Source organism: Elephantulus edwardii, unplaced genomic scaffold, assembly GCF_000299155.1.
Source record: "Elephantulus edwardii isolate Elephantulus edwardi_28Jun2011 unplaced genomic scaffold, EleEdw1.0 scaffold00302, whole genome shotgun sequence".
In the NCBI taxonomy this organism is placed as follows: domain Eukaryota; kingdom Metazoa; phylum Chordata; class Mammalia; order Macroscelidea; family Macroscelididae; genus Elephantulus; species Elephantulus edwardii.
In genome coordinates, this window is record NW_006400052.1 from 2230589 (window position 1) to 2250772 (window position 20184).

Consider the following 20184-nt stretch of genomic DNA (forward strand, 5'->3'; position numbering starts at 1 on the left):
CAAGGGGCCTCACCCAGCCTGAGGGGGCCTCACCCAGCATGGAGGGGGCCCTCACCCAGCCTGAGGGGGGCCTCACTCACATGACAAGGGGCCTTACCCAGCATGAGGGGCCTCACCCAGCCTGAGGGAGCCTCACCCAGCATGACAAGGGACCTCACCCAGCCTGAGGGGGGGCCTCACCCAGCCTGAGGGGGCCTCACCCAGCCTAAGGGGGGCCTCACCCAGCCTGAGGGGGCCTCACCCAGCATGAGGGGGGCCTCACCCAGCCTGAGGGGGCCTCACCCAGCATGACGGGCCTCACCCAGCCTGAGGGGGGCCTCACCCAGCCTGAGGGAGCCTCACCCAGCCTGAAAGGGCCTTGCTTAGCATGAGGAGGATCAGTCAGTAGTCACTAGGGGCCTCAGCCAGAGTGACAGGGGACCTCACCCAGCATGGGAGGCCTCACCTCACATGACAGAGGCCATCACCCAGCATGGGGGAGATTAGCCAGTGTGACTGGGAGCCTCATCCAGAGTGACAGGGGACCTTACACAACATGAAGGGGATCACCCAACCTGAGGGGGCCTGACCCAGCCCATTTCCTGCCCAGGAGCCCCAGCCCAAGCCCACCTGCATCATTGAGCCACTTCTCCAGGAGGGGCTTGAGTTTGCACATGTTCTTGAAGCTCAGATTGAGGGCCTCGAAGCGGGAGATGGTCGTCTGGCTGAAGTCATTGCCATACAGCTTGCCCATGGCCAGACCCACATCACCCTGGGCCGAAATGGGGGGCAGATATCAGGGCTGGGCCTGCTGGCATTGGGTCCACTCACACCCACCTGGCGGGGTATCCCCCTGCAACACCCCATCACCCACCCAGCCCAGACCTGCGTGAAGCCCAGCTTGATGCGGCGCTGCTTGAAGGTGCGGGCAAACTGCTCCAGCTCCTCCAGGTCACTGGGCTCCTCAGGATGGGACGGGGGCTCCAAACATTTGGGGGGCTGCGGGTGCGAGAGGTGCGGGTCGGGCAGCGTGGGGCGGGTCACGGCCTGGTGGGGTGGGGAGTGGGTGGGATGCAGGATGGAGGACCTGGATGGGGCCCAGCAATGGCTAGACAGCCTCCTCCCTCCTTGTCCTCCCAGCCCTTTCCTGACCCCAGACCCCAGGAGTGGGAGTCTCTGTCCCCAGCCTGCAGGAGGCACTGCCACTCACTGTCACTCCTTGTCTGAACTTTGACCCCGTTTGCTCACATGGGCAATCTGGAGCCCTTATATACTGTTATTGTTGTTCGGTGCCATCAAGTTGACTGGAACTCAGAGTGACCTTATGAACAACAGATCTGAACCTTGCGCTACCATCCTCATCATATCTCACATGCTCTAGCCCATTGTTGCAGTCACTGTGTCAATATATCTTGTTTCTTGTTAAGATTCTTCCTCTTTTACCCTTCCAAGCATGGTATTCTTCTCCAAGGACTGCTCTCCTGACAACATGCCCAGAATATGTGAGATGGAGTTTTACAATCCTTGCCTCCAAAGAGCACCCTGATTTCATGTATTATCCATTTGGTAAAAGGGTAGTGTGTTCAGACATTTGTTACATGGGTCCTTGACCCCATATCCATAATCGTGGGGCCAAATGTTTCTAAATCAGAACTTTATTTCTTTTAGAAAGCCCACATAAGAGAAACCATAGTCACAAAGAAACTAGTCTATGGGGTTGATAGTCTCCAAGAACCCTGACTTCATCTACCCAGAGACCAGATGAACTAGATGGTGCCCAGCTTCCCTTCCACTGCTCACAGGTCTGACCAAGGCAGCACCCTGATAGAACAGGAGGACAACTCACAACAGAACAATGATTCTTAAGTCAGGGTTACTGGACCAGCTGAGACTTGAGGGCTCCCTAAGATTAACACGCAGAGACACTCTAAACCTTGAACAAAATCGCCCCTGAGATGTACTTTCAATGAAATAGCAGATTGGGAAACAAAATAAGAGCTATTGCCTATTAATATGGTACCCTATTTGTGTGTGCGTGTGTGTGTGTGTGTGTGTGTGTATCTTCAGAAGGCCAGCAATCAGTCAATAGCAAGAATGAAGAGATAATGGGCCAGAGAAACTAGAGTGCTGGAAATGGAACAAACAGAACACAATTTTCACATTGTGGCAAATGTAACTAATGCCTAATGCCACTGGATGATGTATACACAAATTGTCAAATGAAAAGCTAATCTGATGTGTGAACTTTCACTGAAGACATAGAGTATATTATTTAAAAGAAAAAAGAATGCTGTCTCGCTCTATCTCCGGGATCCATGGCCACACTGACGTGAGCAGGTACTGAGGTCTTTGTACCACCAGGAAACTACATAGCTACCAGCGATGTGGCCAGAGTGGCATGAGAAACAGTATAAAAAGCCCACCTGGGCACAGCTCTGAAGGCAAACCCCTTTGGAAGTGCTTCTCATGCAAAGGGAAATGTGTTGGGGAAAGTGGGTGCTGAGGCCAAGCAAGCCAAATTCTGCCATCAGAAGGTATGTCCAGGGGAGCTCTGGTGGCCTAGTGGCAAGGAGCTACAACTACAATCCCAGAGGCGCACGGTTCGAACCCACCAGATGCTCTGCCGGGGAAGGAGGGACAATCTCCTCCTGTACCAGTCAGATCTGATTTGACGGTACACTCACATAAAAATTAAAAAAAAGAAGAAAGTATGTCCAGCTCATCAAGAACGGCAAGAAAATCACAGCCTTCGTGCCTAACGAGGACTTCTTGAATTTTATCGAGGAAAACAGTGACGTTTTTGTTGCTGGGTTTGGTCGCCAAAGGTCATGATGTTGGTGACATTCTTGGAATCCACTTTAAGACTGTCAAAGTGGCCAGTGTATCTCTTTTGGCCTTATACAAAGGCAAGAAGGATCTTAAATTTTGATAAAAATGTCATAGTAATAAGTTTCCATATGCCAGGGGGGAAGAAAAAATTCCTGGTTGGCCTATCTTACACACAGGTCTCGTGAACCCGGCTCCATCTATGTCAAGGGCACCCCCAAATCAGTAGACAAAAGAGCAGCTTTGCCTCAAAGCTCAAGATGAAGAAAAGCCGTCATGCTCAGGCTCATAGCACAGCAAAATGAGTTACAAGAAGTTACAAGAAAAAAAAATGAGATTTTTCAGAGCATTATGAGTTTCAGCTATGCAGAGGATACCTGTATTAGTCTTGAAACTTCAGTCTGTCTGAAATAGTTGATGTACTTTTGAAAGAAAAAAAAATGAGTAGGAAAAAACTTTGAGTTCCGTGAAAAGAAGAGGTAAAAGATCATTATGATTAAACTCCAGGAAGACCCTGGAGGCTGGGCAGGTGGCCGCCCTGGTGGCCTGAAGAACCAGCACCTGTCTGACAGCAGCTGCTGCACTCTTCCCACCAAGCAGATCCAGTCCCTCCTGATTGTCTGGTTTGTCAAGGGAAGCTGGGAAAAACCCCCAAGTCTAGCTCTTTCTAGAATATTTGTTCACAACTCCTTTAATTACAGAAGTATCATGTAGGCCAAATAAAACATGACTCTTAGCCCCACTTCCAATCTCGGGTACAGACAGTGGCCATGAATAAGCACTCAAGAGCCCCCTTCCTCAGAGATCCTTCTAATTAGAGTGCTCAAGGAGACCAGAAGTATCCTTAACCTGCACACTTCCAGACTCTTTGTGCACATGTGCAGTTGAGGGTGAGATAGGGGTCAAGTTCAAGGCTTCCATCAAGGAGTCTACAGCCTGAAAAGAGTAGGAACCACACCCATGTTTATTGCTGCATTATTCACAATAGCAAATAGATGGATGCAACTCAAATGCCCATCAACAAATGAATAGATAGAAAAACTGATACATTCACACATGGAATACTATGCAGCACTGAAAAACAAGGAACTTGTAAAACATTATACAATATGTGTGATCCTGGAGGACATTACGCTGAGTGAAGTATCTCAGTCACAAAAGGACAAATACTGCATAACAACACTGTTATAAAACAGGACTGACACGGGGGGTTGGGCAAAAACTAGGAAAAGAGGGGACAGATAATGAACACTGCACTGGAACAGATGAGGGAAAGAACTGTTTAAAAGGAATATATAATTAGGCATTATTTGTATGGCAACAGTCCAGAATAAGAGGTGCATAGCAAAGTGGACTGGGGGCAGGAGGTGAGGAAACTATCAACAATTAATTTTTTTTTAAGTGAACCGACAGGAGTAGGGAGGAAAATGTGCAACAATGAATGAATGAAAATCCATTTTTTCCATAAACTTTCATTAACATCACAATTTAAAAAAATTTGAAAATAAAAGAAGAAAAGATTAGGAACTCCTGGTTGGTGCCACTGTTACTCCTATAGGGAGAAAGGCATGCAGAAGGCAGCCCCACAGCAAAGCAGTGACAGAGGTGGGCTGACCCCCGGGATGCCCAGCTCGGCCGCAGGTGCCTGTGGGCTGTGCCTATTTGCCAGTGTGCCCGGCATGCCTAGTGTGCTCTGGTGCACAGTCTCACCTGTGTGGGAAGCCCGGCCCGGGGCTGGGAGGTCAGAAGAGCCCCCTGGGTTTGCTGAGGTAGCTGGAATAGATTTGGCGTCGGTAGCAGACCTAAGGAGGGGAGGACAGACACGCAGAGTGAGGGGAAGCTGAGACAAGGTCTGGGGGGCACTTGGGCATCTCTGGGGCCGACCGGGACCTTACCTGGCTGACTCTGCTGGGCCTGCGGCAGCAGGAATTGAGCAGGCGGCTGGAGGTGGTGTCCAGGCACGAGCACCAGCTGCTGGAGCTGGAGGAGCTGCTGTATGTCCTGGCAGGGTGGGGGACAGACAGACGGGATGGCCTGAATCTCAGCCCTGCACCTACCTCTGGGCATCACCCGGGGCCCCGAGGGACTGGAGCCTGGAGGATGCAGTTAAGCACAGGATGGATCATGGGTCTCCGAGCTTTATCTCTGAGCTCAGGGCTCCCAGGAGGCGTCTCCCAGCCATGGGAACAGGAGGCTCCTCTGTGGTCCCGGGAGAGCTCGCTCTCTAGTTACCTTTCTTTTCATGTGAAGACACCTGATGGTCCTTTTCAAACACCCCAGAATGTGGCTACATTGTGGGGATTATATGATAACTAATGTTACATGACAAAACATGTCAGAATAGTGGAAGAGAAACAGATTGCTTTGTGAACTTCCACTCAGACTTTTTTAAAAACAAAAAAACACAACCCTCCTCAGGTGCAAACTGGTGAAATGGCATATATCTAGCTGTGCATATGATCAACAATAACAACAGTGATTTAAACTTTTAAAGGCTGCAGAAAAAGTCAATAGGTTAGCTTAACGAGTAACAAAACGTGAGGAAGTGCTGGTGACAGAGCAGGTGAGGAGCTGTGTGGCCAATCCAGGCAACGTGAACCGTGCAGACAGTTCAAATCCACTAGCGTCTCGAGGAAGAAAGACAGGCAGTCTCCTCCCATGGGATTTACTGGCTCAGAAAAGCGACTGGAGGGTCAACTCTGAGTCTGTTCTGACTTAACAGCAGTGAGTGAGTAAGAAGTCTGCCTTCAACATTTGCTCTTTTAAGAACTATCTCCTTGGGACCCAGGGAGCTCTGGTGGCCCAGTCCGTGGGGAGCAGCGCTGCCAGCCCAAGGGAGGTCCTAGTCCACCAGGGGCTCCCGGGGAGGAAGACAAGCTGTCTGCTCTCATGCAATTTACAGCTAGATGACAAGAACTAAAAATGGCTCTGAGTTGATTCCAGCTCACGGATAGGTGCCACGGGGTTTCTGAGGCTGTCAATCTTAATGGGAGGAGACTGCCTGTCTTTTATTCTGAGGAGTGGCTGGTGGAGCTGAACTACAAACCTTTGATTAGCAACCCAACACATACCCTACTATGCCACCAGGGAAACCCATTCTGTTTAATCGATTCATAAACCCTACTTCTTCCTCCACCATCCCATCCTGGTCCAAGCGTCCCCTCACCTTCCACCCAGATGGTCCACTCTTAACAGGGCAATCAGAAAGCTGTTTACACTTGTGTGCCTTAAATTCTGACAAAATCTGCTGTCCCCTTCTCAGAATGAAAAAAAGAAAATGCATAAAATAAAATATTTAGGGTGTGGCTACTGGTTATGCTTTGTTGTGTATTCCTTCAACAACAACAAAATTAATGAAATTACATAAAAATATATTCTTTCAAATGAAATAAAGTATACTGATGTAATTAGTTACCAAACCTATTTCACACTGATGTATTCACTTCTGGGCCGCTTTATCAGCACATTAACAAACTGAAGTAATAGGTCTGATGACTATTGTCATTTCAAAGAACCGTCAAGTACAGACAAGAGGCCTGCATCAACTGTGTCAGGTGACAGATGTGCTTTAGGTTGGAGACAAAGTGCTAGGGCCATTAATATTACTACGGTTCATTGTTTATGTTCATAATGAAAGGAAATGCCACATTTCCTGTTAAGCTCATCCCTATCAAGTTGATCCTGACTCTCACAGTAGAGATACCCAGAGGATTTCCAAGGGGTTCATCTTTAAGAAGTAGAATCCATATCTTTCTCCCACAGAGAAGGCTGGTAGATTTGAAGCATCAACCTTTTGGTGAACAGCTGATTGCTTAAAGACTGTGCCCTAAGTCTTGTTCATTTTCTGCTGAAGAATTTAAAAAAAAAATATATCAAGATGTCATTTATTTTCCTATCCCAGTTCATATGCTTCTTCAGTTCTATCCACCAACCCCAGGAGGGCCGGACTGGGAGTGCTGGGCCGTGTTTCAAAAGAAAACTCATCCTGAGCTCTCCATTGTCTTGCCTACATTGGTCCAGGGCCTGCACAAGCCAGGCTCCCGCTCCCTCTCCTTCCACACTTCCCACGGCTCTGATCCAACCACACTGGTTTCCCTCCCGGTACTGAACCCAGAAAGAAGCCCTCATTTCAGGGCCTTGGCATAGTCAGTTGTCCCTCTAGACCTGCATGTGGCTGATCCCTCCTCCTTATTCATGTCCATCAAATGTTCCCCTCAGAGGCCTCGCTGCCCACCGGTTCTGATGAAGGGTCTTCCTTTCGCACCTTCACTCTCTGTTACGTTTCCTTTCTACCAGTGAGCTCCCTCCTGGCTGCCTCCCCACCTGAAGTGGCTGTCAGCTCCCTGAGGACGCAGACTTGCCTGTTTGTTCCACCCAGAAAGATGCCTGGGCATAGTGGATGACAGCGTAGTGCTTTACATTTTGGGCTGCCAACCAAAGGGGCAGAGGAGATTGAACTCTGCTCTGCTCTGCTCTGAGGGAGAACATTAGGCAGCCTGATCCTGTTAAGATTCTCGATTTTGTAAAAGGGATCACAATAGAAAGTTCTAAGCAGAATAGGGAAAAAGGTGAAACAAAACTCAAAATCATAAAAACGGTCAGGGTTAGGGAGCTCTCGTGGCCTAGTGGCAAGAAGCTGCACTGCAATTCCAGAGGTTCGAATCCACCAGATGCTCTTCTGGAGAAGGAGGGACAATCTCCTCCTGTACCAGTCAGATCTATTTGACAGTATACACACACAAAACAATAAAAATAAATTTTAAAAAATGGTCAGGGCTGCTGCTCCAGTAGAGACTGGTAAACCCCTGGAGCTAACCATCCCTGCCCCAACTTTTAGTCAAACAAAAGAAAACCTTCCCACTGGAAGGTCCTCAAAATCCTACTAGGGGAGAGCTGCCTCCTCAAATCAGATATTGTTGCTGGTGCTGGTGCCACTGAGTCAAGTGCGACTCCCAGCAAGCCTGGAACATAGGGATGGATGAACAAAGACTTGGACTCTGTCCTATCTTGTGCCACTCTCACACACACTTGAGCCCATTGCCACAGTCCCTGTGTCAATCCATCTTGTTGAGGGTCTCCCTCTCCTTTGTTGTCCCCCCACTTTCCCAGCATGATGTCCCTCTCTAAGGAATAGCTTCTTCTAGCAACACGCCCAAAGGATGTGAGACAAAGCTGCATCACCTTTGCCTCCAAGGAGCCCTCTGGCTGCACTTTCTCCAAGACATATCTGTTTGTACTTTCAGCAGTCCATGGGATAGTCTGTGTTATTCTCCAGCACCACAGCTCAAAGGTACTGATTCTATTTCTGTCATTCTCATTCCTTGCCCAGTTCTCAAATGCATACTGATTGAAAAGACTAGGTCCTCAAAGATGACCACCGTCCACTGAGCTGGATCCGTCATGGCTGGCCTTCCAGGGGGCTTTCAGAGGCTGTACACCACAGGAGGAGACTGCCCAGCCGTCCCCTGCAGAGACACTGGGGGCTTCCAGCTGTCAGGGAGGTGCTCAGCTACCTCCAGACTACAGCACCTGACGTGATGTGATTCCAAATGAAGAACCGCTGCAAACATTCAGTAATAACCGGAACGTGGAGTGAAAGGGGACATCATGGTTGGAGAGGTGAAGAGTCAGCAAAAGAGAGGAAGCTCCTCCACCAGGATGGGCAGAGTGAGCTCAGTGGGCACAGCCATCGGCGCGAGGACGCTGCAGAACTGAGCAAGGTTTCGATCTGTCGTACATGGGGTCACTCAGAGGTAGAGCTCACCCAGCAACACCTACCAACTAAAGAGTGTTGTCGATTTGTCCAGAGCGGCAAGGCTGAGGCCAGAGGGCCTACAAAAGCAGCTGCCCTGATGGAGGAATTGTACGCTACTTCCAACCTGAATTATAACCTGTGACTCCTCTAATACTAGAAAATCACCATCGTGGGCGGAGAAAAAAAGGGTTTACAGCCTCAGAAACGCGATGGAAAGCTGCCAGGACCAAGCCTGATTCCGAGATAGTGAATTTGGGTTGTAAGCTTTCTGGGCCGAGGCAGACGCCGACCAGGAGGGGGCGCCGTTCCCCACCACCTGGAGGCCGCGCGCGCTCTGCGGCCGCTGGGGGCCCCGCGGTGACGTTACCAAGTGGAGAGGGTGCGGCCCCTCGCCAGGAAGAGCTGTGACTCCACGGCAGCTTGTAACCTGAGCCAAGCCTGCGCGGAGGGCAGCAGCTCCCGCAACCCTGAGCAGGGCAGGGTCATGGCTGTGTTCTCATCCCTCCCACCCATCACACAGCAAATGATCTCACCGAATAAAAGAGGCAAAACCTCAGGTCTGGCTGTAATTAGCTGAAGCTGGAGCTTTTGGTCATCAACTGGAGGCAGAAGGGCTGAGGGGCACCTTTGTGTGTTAAATGGAGCAACCAAACCTCGGCCTTAGCCATGGCTCCAGTTCGTGAAGACCCTCCACCAGCTTCCAGGCCTCTTAAGTTTTCCCAGGAAGAGACCACAGCAGCTGTCCTGTGGAGCAGCCACTGGGTTCAAACTGCTGGCCTTTGGGTTACCAGCCAGCACTTAACCCATGATGCCAGCAGAGCTCCCCGATACATGGGTGAAAGCAGAGGGGAAGTGTCCAAGTTCTGATCTGGGCTTGGTTCCCCAGGGGCAAGAGAAGCCTCAGGGGAGGACTCGAGTTGGCTTGGGCCCCATGGCCTGACAGCTCCAAAGTGGCCCAGCTGTGCACCCCAGGTGTACGCCTCACCACAGCGCACACCCCTCTGTGCCTCTCATCCCTCAGCAACCGGGTTGGGGTTTGTGTGCAGGTCTGTCGCACTGATGTGGCTATTTCTGATCAGCTCCGAACGCCTGATTCTAACACATATCCAGACCAAGTATGTCCAGAGTGGAATGAACAGGGCTCGGAGAGGCACAGGGACTGTGCACACCAATCTGGGCAGACTGTGCTCTGCAGGGGGGCAGGTTCTTGGGCTCTGGTGGTGGGATGAGCTGTTGGAGAGCACCAGACAAACTGTACCCTATCTTCCAAGAACGGGAGTGGGGCTAGACGGTGGGTGTCAAGGTCCCTTCCAGCTGGGAAACTCAGGGGGTTGAGTCTTGGGCATGTTTCCTGCTCTGTGATTTGGGGAAGACAATTCTCTGTGCTGGGCCTTGCCCACCTCAGTCTCAGAGCATGGCTGTAATATATTGGTTTGTTTTGTTTTTTCTTTTTTCTTGTTGTGTACTGTCAAATCGGATCTGACTGGAATAGGAGGAAGTTGCCCCTCCTTCTCCAGCGGAGCACCTGGTGGATTCGAACCAGGAGCCTTTGGTATTGCAGTGCAGCTTCTTGCTACTAGGCCACCAGAGCTCCCTTTGCTTGTAATACATTGTTGTATGTCCCCTAAATCAGGTCTGCCTGGACCTCAAAATGTGACCTTGTTTGGAAATAGCTCATTTGCAGATTTAATCTGTAAAGGATCTCAAGATGACATTGTCCAGAATTTAGGGCACACCTAAAATTCAGGGACTGATATTTTTTTAAGAGGAAGGGGTACAGGGCAAGAACATGGAAACAGCCCCAATTGTCCAACCACAACCAAATGGATTGAGAAATTGTGGTACATTCATTCACACAATAGAATACTATGAAGTACTCAGGAGCAACAATTTAAAAAAATACTACTACCTAACTTGGGAGGAACTGGAAAGCATTATGCTGAATGAACTAACTCACTCTCATAAAGACAAATACTGCATAAGGCCAATATAGTATAAATAGTAGGATAACTAGTAAAACATGTATAGGGGTCCACGGCGGGAAAGGGTGGGAGCACAGGGGTGAGGATGGGTGGGGACGAAATCACAGGATTCCACAATTTGATGGGGTGGGGGGAGGTAAAGGGACCTGAAAAGACAGGGTAATGATGGGCACAGTCCAGTGGTGATTAATTTTATAAAATATAATGAATAGGAATGCTTGTATGAAACACAATGTGAATGGAGAATAGTGTGAAACACAATGTGTACAAACTTAGTAAACAAACCAATATAAAATAAAAATTCATAAAAGAACCCCTAAGATACAAAGTAAAACAAAAAGGTGGAAGGGGCACAAGAAGAGGCAGGAAGAAAGCCATGGAGGCTTAAGGCATAGACTGTAGTGAGGCCACTACAGCCAAGGAATGAGAATGACTGCCAGGCATGACCTGGCATAGTGGTAATGTGCTGGGCTGACACCCAAAAGGTCATGAGTTCCAACCCATGTTACCGCTCAGGAAATGGACGGGCAGGCAGTCTCCTCCCTCAAAGATTTGCTGCCTTGGAAACCTAACAGAGGGTCGTCACAAGAACCAGCAACCATCGTTCTCACTACTGTGAACACCAGGAGCAAGGCAGGGACCCCCAGAGACTTCCAAGAGGAGACGGGCCTGCTGACAGCTTCATTTCAAACTTCTGGCTTACAGAATATTAATAGGAGGCCTCTTACTTTGATTGTAAGGTTCAAATAGTACCCATGAAGGGCCTGAAGGAAATGGCAAATACCTTCCAGAAGTGTCAATTTGTCTTAACCTGTGAGGAGAGGAGTCATCACACTATGACCTTCTAGTTGAAATTTCAGGGAAATTCTGCGGTGGGTGGAAAGCCAATTCACCAGCAGCCACGACAGAAATTGTATCAGACGATCTCAGTAAAGGGGAAGAAAATGGAAACTCAAACTCTCTGCGGTAGAGCCGGTTCCAATCTGGAGGACCCTCCAGTGGGTTCTCATTGTACTGGGGGCCTGGGACATGCGAGGACACACAGCCTTGCTCCAGCCTTCACCTCCACAGCTCCTCCCAAAGGAGAATCATTCTAGCATGCTTAACAGGGAGGGGACAGGGAGGAAGGGAAGCAGGAAATGAATTCACAGATAATAAATACTTATCAAGATGAGTGAAAGGAAAGATAATTTGGAATGAATAGTGATCAGACGCTGTGGGTATCGTAATTAATGTTGGGGAACACAATGTGCAGGAATTATTGAAAAGGCAATTATGTCTTGCAAACTTTCACCCAAATCACAATACAAAATATGTTGGTGAAGAGAGGAATAAAGCACTTCTTAGAATAATCAAGTTGGCACAGTCTGCAGGGAGGTGCGCTGCTGACCCCAAGCCTGTGCCTCTCTGGCAGTTCGTATCCACCAAAGGAGAAAGACGGGCAATCCTCTCCTGCGTCATTTGCAGTCTCAGACACCCAGTGGAGCTATGAATCAGTTCTGATTGATGGCAATGAGTAGCACAATCATTCAGAATAAGTTTGGTCACCTTCCCATGGAGGACATTATGGTGAGTGAAATATCTCAGTCAGAAAAACACAAATACAGCATAATGCCACTGTTAGAGAACAGGACTGATATGGAGGTTGGGGGGGAAACAGAAAAGAGGGGATAAATAATGTCCACGGCACTGAAACAGACGAGAAAGAGAACTGTGTAAAAGGAATATATGATTAGGTATTATTGGCATGACAAGAGTCCAGAATAAGAACTGCATAGTAAAGTGGGGGTGGGGGGGGTGGGAGGAGACACACTGTATAACAATAAAAGAGCTTTTTCCAAAAGAAAAAAAGCAAACTGGCAGGGGGGACAGGGAGGAAAATGTGCAAAAATGAATGAATGGAAATTCAAGTTCTTGATAAACTTTCATTAAAATATAAAAAAAAAAGTTTGGTCACCTTCAGGATAATCAACCAGTTAAAATCAAAAGGATGCATTTGCCTATAGGGTAGAAAGACTAATAATGGAAGAGAGCTCTGGTGGCCTACTGGCAAGAAACTGCACTGCAATCCCAAACGTGGTTTGAATCCACCAGATGCTCTGCTGGAGGAGGGGCAATCTCCTCCTGTACCATTCAGATCCAATTTGAAAACACACACAAAATAAAACTTTTAAAAAAAGACTAATGGAAATGAGAATCATAGGGAGGAAGTGTGGTTAAAAGTGGGTTTTTTAATTTACACTATTATAATGGGGGGGGAAGGGCTCAATCATGTTAAAATGGTCCACCACAACAAGATAAAGGTAAATAATCCAACTGAAAAATGAGCACAGGATATGAACAGACACTTCATCAAAGAAGACATTCAGATGGCCAACAAGCACATGAAGAAATGTTCAAAATCCCTCGCTCTAAGAGAGATGTAAATCAAAACAACTATGAGATATCATCTTGTCCCAATAAGAATAGCAAAATTTAATAGAACAGCAAACATCAAATGCTGGTAAGGTTGTGGAGAAACTGGAACCCTTATTCACTGTTGGTGGGAATGTAAAATGGTGCAACCACTATGGAAGGCTGTATGGTGCTTTCTCAAAAACTTACAAATAGAAATACCATTTGACCCAGCAATTCTACTACTGGGAATTTACCCTAAAGAAACCATAACCACCACCCAAGTAGATATATGCACACCCATGTTTATTGCGTCTTTGTTCACATAGCAAAGAGCTGGAAACAACCCAAGTGCCCATCAACAAACAAATGGATAGAGAAGCTGTGGTATAGTCACACAATGGAATACTATACAGCATTGAAAACCAGGAACTCATGAAATATTATTCAAAATGGGTGACCCTGGAGGACATTATGCTGAGTGAAATATCACAGTCACAAAAAATATTGCATAGGGCCACTGTTGTAAAATGGGACTGACGTTGGGGTTGAGAAAAGACAGAGAAGGAGGGGTGGAATGATGTACACTGCATTGAAACAGATGAGGGAGAGAACTGTTTAAAAGGGATATATAAGTAGGTATTATTGACATAACAGGAATCCAGAATGAAGGCTGCACAGTAGAATGGACTTGAGGGGAGGGGTTGCATAACAATGAAAGAGTTTTACTTTTCAAGGAGAAGAGTGTAACAATGAATGACTGGAAACCCTAAGTTTCTATAAACTTTCATTAAAATGAATTAAAAAATTTAAAAAATACTTGCCAATGGTCAATATTGTAAATTTCTCTCTCTTCCTTTTATAGGAGCTCTGGTGCTGGTATCGTGGGTATGTATTACACTGCTAATTCACTCTAGTCCTCAGCTTCCTGCCAAGAACTTAGCACACTAGGTACCAAAGTGCAACCTGGAGGCAAAGGGACCTGGGTCGGGGAAGGTGGAGACTGGAAGCAGCAGAGAGGGCAAGAGAATGGGACTCTGTGTGGGGCTGACACGGGGTGCCTCAGCCTGAGACAATAAGGGAACTCCCCACCACAACAAGATAAATAAACCAATCACAAAATGGGCACATGATATGAACAGACACTTTACCAAAGAAGACATTCAGATGACAAACACATGAAGAAATGTTCAAAATCCCTCGTTCTAAGAGAGATGCAAATCAAAACAACTATGAGATACCATCTCATCCCAGTAAGAAGAGCAAAATTCAACAGAACAGCAAACAACAAATGCTGGTGAGGTTGTGGAGAAACTGGAACCCTTATTCACTGTTGGTGGGAATGTAAAATGGTGCAACCACTATGGAAGGCTGTATGGTGCTTTCTCAAAAAGTTGGAAATTAGGGAGCTCTGGTGGCCTAGTGGCAAGATGCTGCACTGCAAAACCAGAGGTACGTGGTTCAAATCCACCAGATGCTCTGCTGGAGAAGGAGGGGGCAATCTCCTCCTGTACCAGTCAGATCTGATTTGACAGTACATGTAAACATAATACAATAAAAATTAAAAAGAAATTAAAAAAAAGTTGGAAATAAGAAATACCATTTGACCCAGAAATTCCACTACTGGGAATTTACCCTAAAGAAACCATAACCGCCACCCAAGCAGATATATGCACACCCATGATTACAGCATCTTTGTTTGCAATAACAAAGAGCTAGAAACAACCCAAGTGCCCATCAACAAATGAATGGATAGAGAAGCTGTGGTATAGTCACACATGGAATATTACACAGTACTGAAAAGCAAGGAACTCATGAAATATACAAAATGGGTGACCCTGGAGGACATTATGCTGCGTGAAATATTTCTCACATAACACCACTGTTATAAAACAGGACTGACATTGGGGTTGGGGGAAAACTAAAAAAAGAGGGGATAAATAATATACACTGCATTGAATAGATGAGGGAGAGAACTGCTTAAAAGGAATATATGATTAGGTATTACTTGCATGACAAAAGTGCACTTTACTGCATAGTAAAGTGGACTGAAGTAGGGGTGGGGAATTATACAATGATGAAAGATTTTCTTTTTTTTTTATTCAGAGAAAAGTAAACTAGGGGATGGGTGGGCAGAGAGGAAAATATGCAACAGTGAATGAATGGAAATCCAAGTTCTCTGTGAACTTTCATTAAAATCTCAATTAAAAAAAATAGAACTCCCAGAAAACCTGGTCCCACTCTGCATAGGCTGATGACAGATAGGGCTAGATCAGAGCCGGCAGGAGCTGGGGAGTGAAGAAATGAAACCAAAGACTTTGGCAGTGAGGGGGTTCCAGAGACCCCAAGAGTTGGACTGGATGGGACACCAGATGACAGACAGGAAGGCTTCTGATGGGGGGCCATGGCAGCCTGGGGATGTGGCTGCTGCTCACAGGAGAGAATGGCCTTGCTGGGTTCTAGGTTGCCCTATCTCTCTACCTCCTACCTCTCCATCTTTCCCTCATTAACAAGCATTTTTAAAATGTAGTCAGACACAAGGGAGCTCGGGTGCCCTAGTGAGGTAGGGAGTTGTGCTGCCAATCCAAAGGCACGCTGCACAAGAAGAGACGGGTCATTTCCTCCATGGGATTTACAGCCTCTGAAAAACCTCTGGAAGGTCAGCTATGAGTCCATTTCAGCTCAATATCAGTGAGTTAGTTAATTCATTCAGACACAGGCCAGGGTGGGAGAGGCATGTGCTGGAGTCCTTAGAGGGTACCAGGGCCGGAAGTCAAGGAAGGCCTCCTGGAGGGGGCATCCATCCTGAACTGAGGTTCAAAGGGTGAGGAGGAGCTATTGTTGTGAAGGGAGGGGAAACAAAAGCCAGGGCGATGAGAGACATAACAGCTCAGCCGCAGTGGGAGGCACCACAGCCCTGAAGCTCAGCAAAAAGGCAGTGTGTGGTATGAGGCAAATGGAACGCCTGTGACTAAAGTCTTCGGTGGCTGAATGGGGGGCATGGAAGACACGTCCCATGAAGCTCTGCCCGTTGCGCTCAAAGCCTCGGCCAGTGGGCCAGTCGGCGAGCTGGATACACATTCGTGAATTCCTTATCGGTCCCATGCCTGGTATGAAGAGGGTACCCAACAGACTCTGGTTGTTATTAGTGGGGGGAGCCAGGTACTGGGAGGGCGAGTCTGGGTGGGCTGTCTTGAGGCAGTGGGGACAGATAGCTCTGTGTCTCCACAGAAGCACGCCCAGTGATAGTGAATTCTAAAGACACAGCTATTGGCTCCACATTGAAAAACACAAACCCCAAATGAGAAGCTGGCCAATCATGGTCTGGTGCCCATCTGTCCACCTGAAGAGGCAAACCCTGTGCAAGGAAATAGCCTCTCGAGGGCTGGCCAGCGCCTCCCGCTGGGGCGGACGGAGGGAGAGGAGCGCGTCTCAAGGTCTGTGAGGGAGTGAACTACTAATAATGGTTTCCAGGGTCCTTTGGTGCATTAGACCATGAGCCACGAGCTCAAAGGCTCACAGACACCACACAGCCTGACCGGCGCCGAGGACGGATGGGGCTGGCACGCTCGCCCCAAGGGGAAGCCCATTTAGTTCTTTCTCTGCTCACACCGAATGACTTTTTGGCCACCTGTTTACAGCTGAACTGGCACCAGGACTCTCTAGAATGCATGAGAACACACTGCCCTTCCTGACCCACTAGAACACAAGGCCATTTTCTGAAAAGGCATCTTGCCAGATGAGCCGGAATCAGGGTGTGGGGCAAGGATTTGAACTCTTGGCCCTTTGTGTACACCCACACGCATACCGTCCATGGGGGGGGGACTCCTGGTTTCCTCACCTGTAGATAGAGGAGCAGTACACCCACCTCCTGGGTTATTCCAGCTCCTAGAACATTGCATGTGCCTGTTTCCTCTCTTGGGCCTCACTCTACCCCTCTGTACAATGGGGAGGCAGGATTTCAAGGCTTCCCAGGCTTTCTGGGAGCTGCGTGGCTGGCAGCTCAGAGCAGTGCACAGGGACCAACTGGGCCCCCATGGCCCATGGAGGGAGCGTGGTCACCAGGGCTGCCCTTACCTGTGCTGTGAGCTGGATGGGCTGGGAGAGGGTTAGCTGTGGGGTCCCGGGGGGCTGGCTGGCAGGCTGTGGTGGTGGCAGGTCACCTCCCCCAGAGGAAGCCGGGGGCTGCGAGGTGGAAGAGGAGGCAGAGGAGGAGGAAGAGGCAGAGGAGGAGGCGGCGGCGGCAGCGGCGGCGGCATTGGCAGCGGCGGCGGCATTGGACTGCTGCACGGCGGCAGCCAGGAGCTGGGCCTGGGCCTGCTGCAGGAGGAGCTGCTGCTGGGCCGGCATCAGCGCCGTGAGCTGTGGGCAGTGGGCCCAGCGGAGCAGGCGGGCAGGGAGGAGCAGAGAAGGCAGAGAAGGGTTAGTGCCTGGGCCAAGCAGGTCAGGGGCCAAGTCTTACAGGAGAGAAGACAGCGAGGGGAGAGGCAGGCATGAGAGAGGGGCCGTGGCCCTAATGAGGCGTCTGGTGCCAACACTCCTGAGACTTGACGGGAGACAGCAGGCCTGTGTCCCCCCACCTCTCCCCAATACTCACCCCAGCTAGCTGACTGCCTGTCAACATGAGTTGGGCCTGGGGCAGATGAGGCTGAACCGGCTGCGGGGGCGGGGGTGCTGCTGGGGTTGAGTCACCACTGGGGTCTTCAGCCTTGATCTGGGGGGGAGAGAGGCAGGGTCCAGGACCCCAGAATGTTAGGTGGAGGCCAGAGAGAATGCCCACCTGTGAACCAAAGAAGAGGGCATGTGTGGGGTGGAGGGTGGCAGCCTGGGCCGACCCAGGAAGAGGGAGGTGATACAGGCCAGGCTGCTGCTTCTGACCTGGCCCTGCCCGGCACAGCAGCCTCAGGCCACCCTCTCTTTTCCTCATCACCTGCACCCTGGCTGCCTCCAGAACCAGGTCTCCCTGTACCGTTCATGATCCCCCTCCTGGGGTCAGTCTCCCCGTCTGTCAAAGTAGAAACAGCACCACTGGGGGCCCTGGGTCCCACACCCCTCTGCTCTGGCCCAACGTGCTCCTCACGTGGTTGTCCACTGGAGCCAGGCTTAGAGCACGGTATGCTTGAAAGTAATGGCTTTAAAGCAGGGACCACGAATTCAAACAGCCAGGCCGAAGAGAGCGAGACCGTGCTGATGTATGACGAGGGCAGATGTTGGGGGGATGGCTGATGCTGCCATTTGGCTCCAAACAGCTGCTCATTTAAAAATCTGGGATGATTGAGCAAAGTATCTCTGCTGTCCTGATGGGGACCCACCTTTCAGCCCCCACCCGCCTCTCTGAGCATGAATGTGAGTGCACCCCACATCATACACCCAGGATAGATCTGAAGGAGCTGACAAGGTAAAGTCAGACAAGGGTGGCTTTGCCTGAAAGGTCTGTAGGGTGGCAGAGAGGAGGACATGAGGGGCACGGTGTATGAATCACATTCTCCAGCCTAGAGACAACAGGGACCATTCTGCCAAAAAGGGAGGTTGAGGACAGTTAACTTGCGCAAGATGACACAGCGAATTGGTAGGAGGGTGGCATATGGAACTCAAACAGGCCAGTAAAGCCTCGGTGACCAAGTGACACATCTCAAATGATGGGAGACCAAGGACAGAAAGTTTAAGAGACAGCACATATACAGGGTGGAGTAAAGAGGTCAAGAGGAGTCAGGGCAGTGGCCAGCGCTGGTTAGGGAAGGTTGGCTCTGGTGACAGGATGGGTTGTGCTGGGGAGACCCACAGAGCACTGTACTGGGGATGGCGTATGCATTTGCAACATGGATCAAATTTTAAGGAAAAAGTCTTAAAAATACAACATTGAATGCCAGGGTGAGAAGACAGGGGTTTTTTTGTGCTCTTTCATTCCATTTGGTCAGTTTAAGAAGAAACTCTATTTAACTTCACAAAATAAAATGTGCATGAATGGTTGAATAGGAGATCGGCTTGCTCTGCTGACTCGTTCATATCACACACACGCCAAAAGGAAAAAGATGAGGCTTCCCTACGGAGCAGGGATGTTTTCAACACCTCTTCAACACTGGCTGATCTCCCTAATTAACTAAGGGAAACCAGGCTTCAGGTCTTGACCTTCCAGCTGGTAAGAGTCTCTGGGTAAATTTTAAACAGCCAATCTATTTCTTCCATGGCAAGTGATTCTGGTTTTCTATTAATAATGTTTCCACTTGGAAAAAAAAACCCAAACACCAAAACTCAGCACATTTCTTTTAGCTACTGAAAAAGTGAGTCAATTCATTAAGCTCTATGTTTATGGGATCAGACTGACAACAGCAATTGGAAAGAACAGACAGGAAACTTAGGGGCAGTGGGTTAATGCTAATGGGGGAGGAACAATCCCGAAAAGAGGGCGAAGCCTTGCTCAGCTTGCAGTGTCGCTGAGCTGTGCTCGTGGAAACCTGAACTGCCCACCTTTCTTCTGCAGAGCAACTGTGGGATTCGAATAGGCAACCTTTGGGTTGGCAGGACAACCAACTCCTTACCCACTAGGCCACCAGAGCTCATAACAAAATCGAGCAAGTTATTTTTTTTTTAAAAAAGGAGGAGTGTTCACAACAAAATAGAATAAAGTATTTTTAAAGGGGTTGAGAGGTCACTTCATGAGCTGGGAGCTGGCCGTTGTTGAAGTCAATGGTTGGGGCTGTGGGTGTTTCATTGTACTCTACTTCTGAGTCTGGCCTACATTTTCCGTAATAAAAGTGGTGGTGGTTTTAATCAACCCAATTAGAAAAACTGATATAAATTCATGTACAAGGGGGGGCAGTTCAGAATCTCAAGGGGAGTACCACAACCTTTGCCTTTTGAGGACCAATGACAGGAAACACCAGAGAGAGAGTGACAGAGAGAAAAAATAAGGAGCAGGATGAGGGTGGCCAGAGACCATATATTGCATGGGGTTGGGGCAAACCCAGGAAAACAATGATCCAGTTTCCCCAAAGAGAAGTTGGAGCAGCTGCTAGGGAAGAAGAGAAACTGTAAAAATGAGATTGAGCCAAGGAGGGAGTTGGGGGAGGAGGGCAGAGAATGGACACACCCTGGGGGTGGAGGGGGCACACTATGAGGCTGGGGGCCCAGGATGGACGAGGCTGGGGGCCCAGGATGGACGAGGCTGGGGGCCCGGGATGGACGAGGCTGGGGGCCCGGGATGGACGAGGCTGGGGGCCCGGGATGGACGAGGCTGGGGGCCCGGGA

At 49.0% G+C, this 20184-nt stretch overlaps 1 protein-coding gene across 3 annotated transcripts in view; it reads right to left on the reverse strand.

Annotated features, from left to right (window-relative positions):
- POU2F2 (POU class 2 homeobox 2) overlaps positions 1-20184 on the reverse strand; it is a 39229-nt gene that overhangs the window by 9318 nt on the left and 9727 nt on the right. For 2 of the 3 annotated variants that reach the window (XM_006900933.1, XM_006900934.1), the window contains exons 5-9: positions 17534-17650; positions 4701-4806; positions 4516-4607; positions 865-978; positions 610-751 (exon numbers count right to left, since the gene is read on the reverse strand). In XM_006900933.1, coding sequence (XP_006900995.1) covers positions 610-751; positions 865-978; positions 4516-4607; positions 4701-4806; positions 17534-17650 — 571 coding nt within the window. Of the gene's footprint in view, positions 1-609; positions 752-864; positions 1027-4515; positions 4608-4700; positions 4807-17533; positions 17651-20184 lie in introns of all 3 variants that reach the window. The other variant, XM_006900932.1, reaches the window with a different exon arrangement.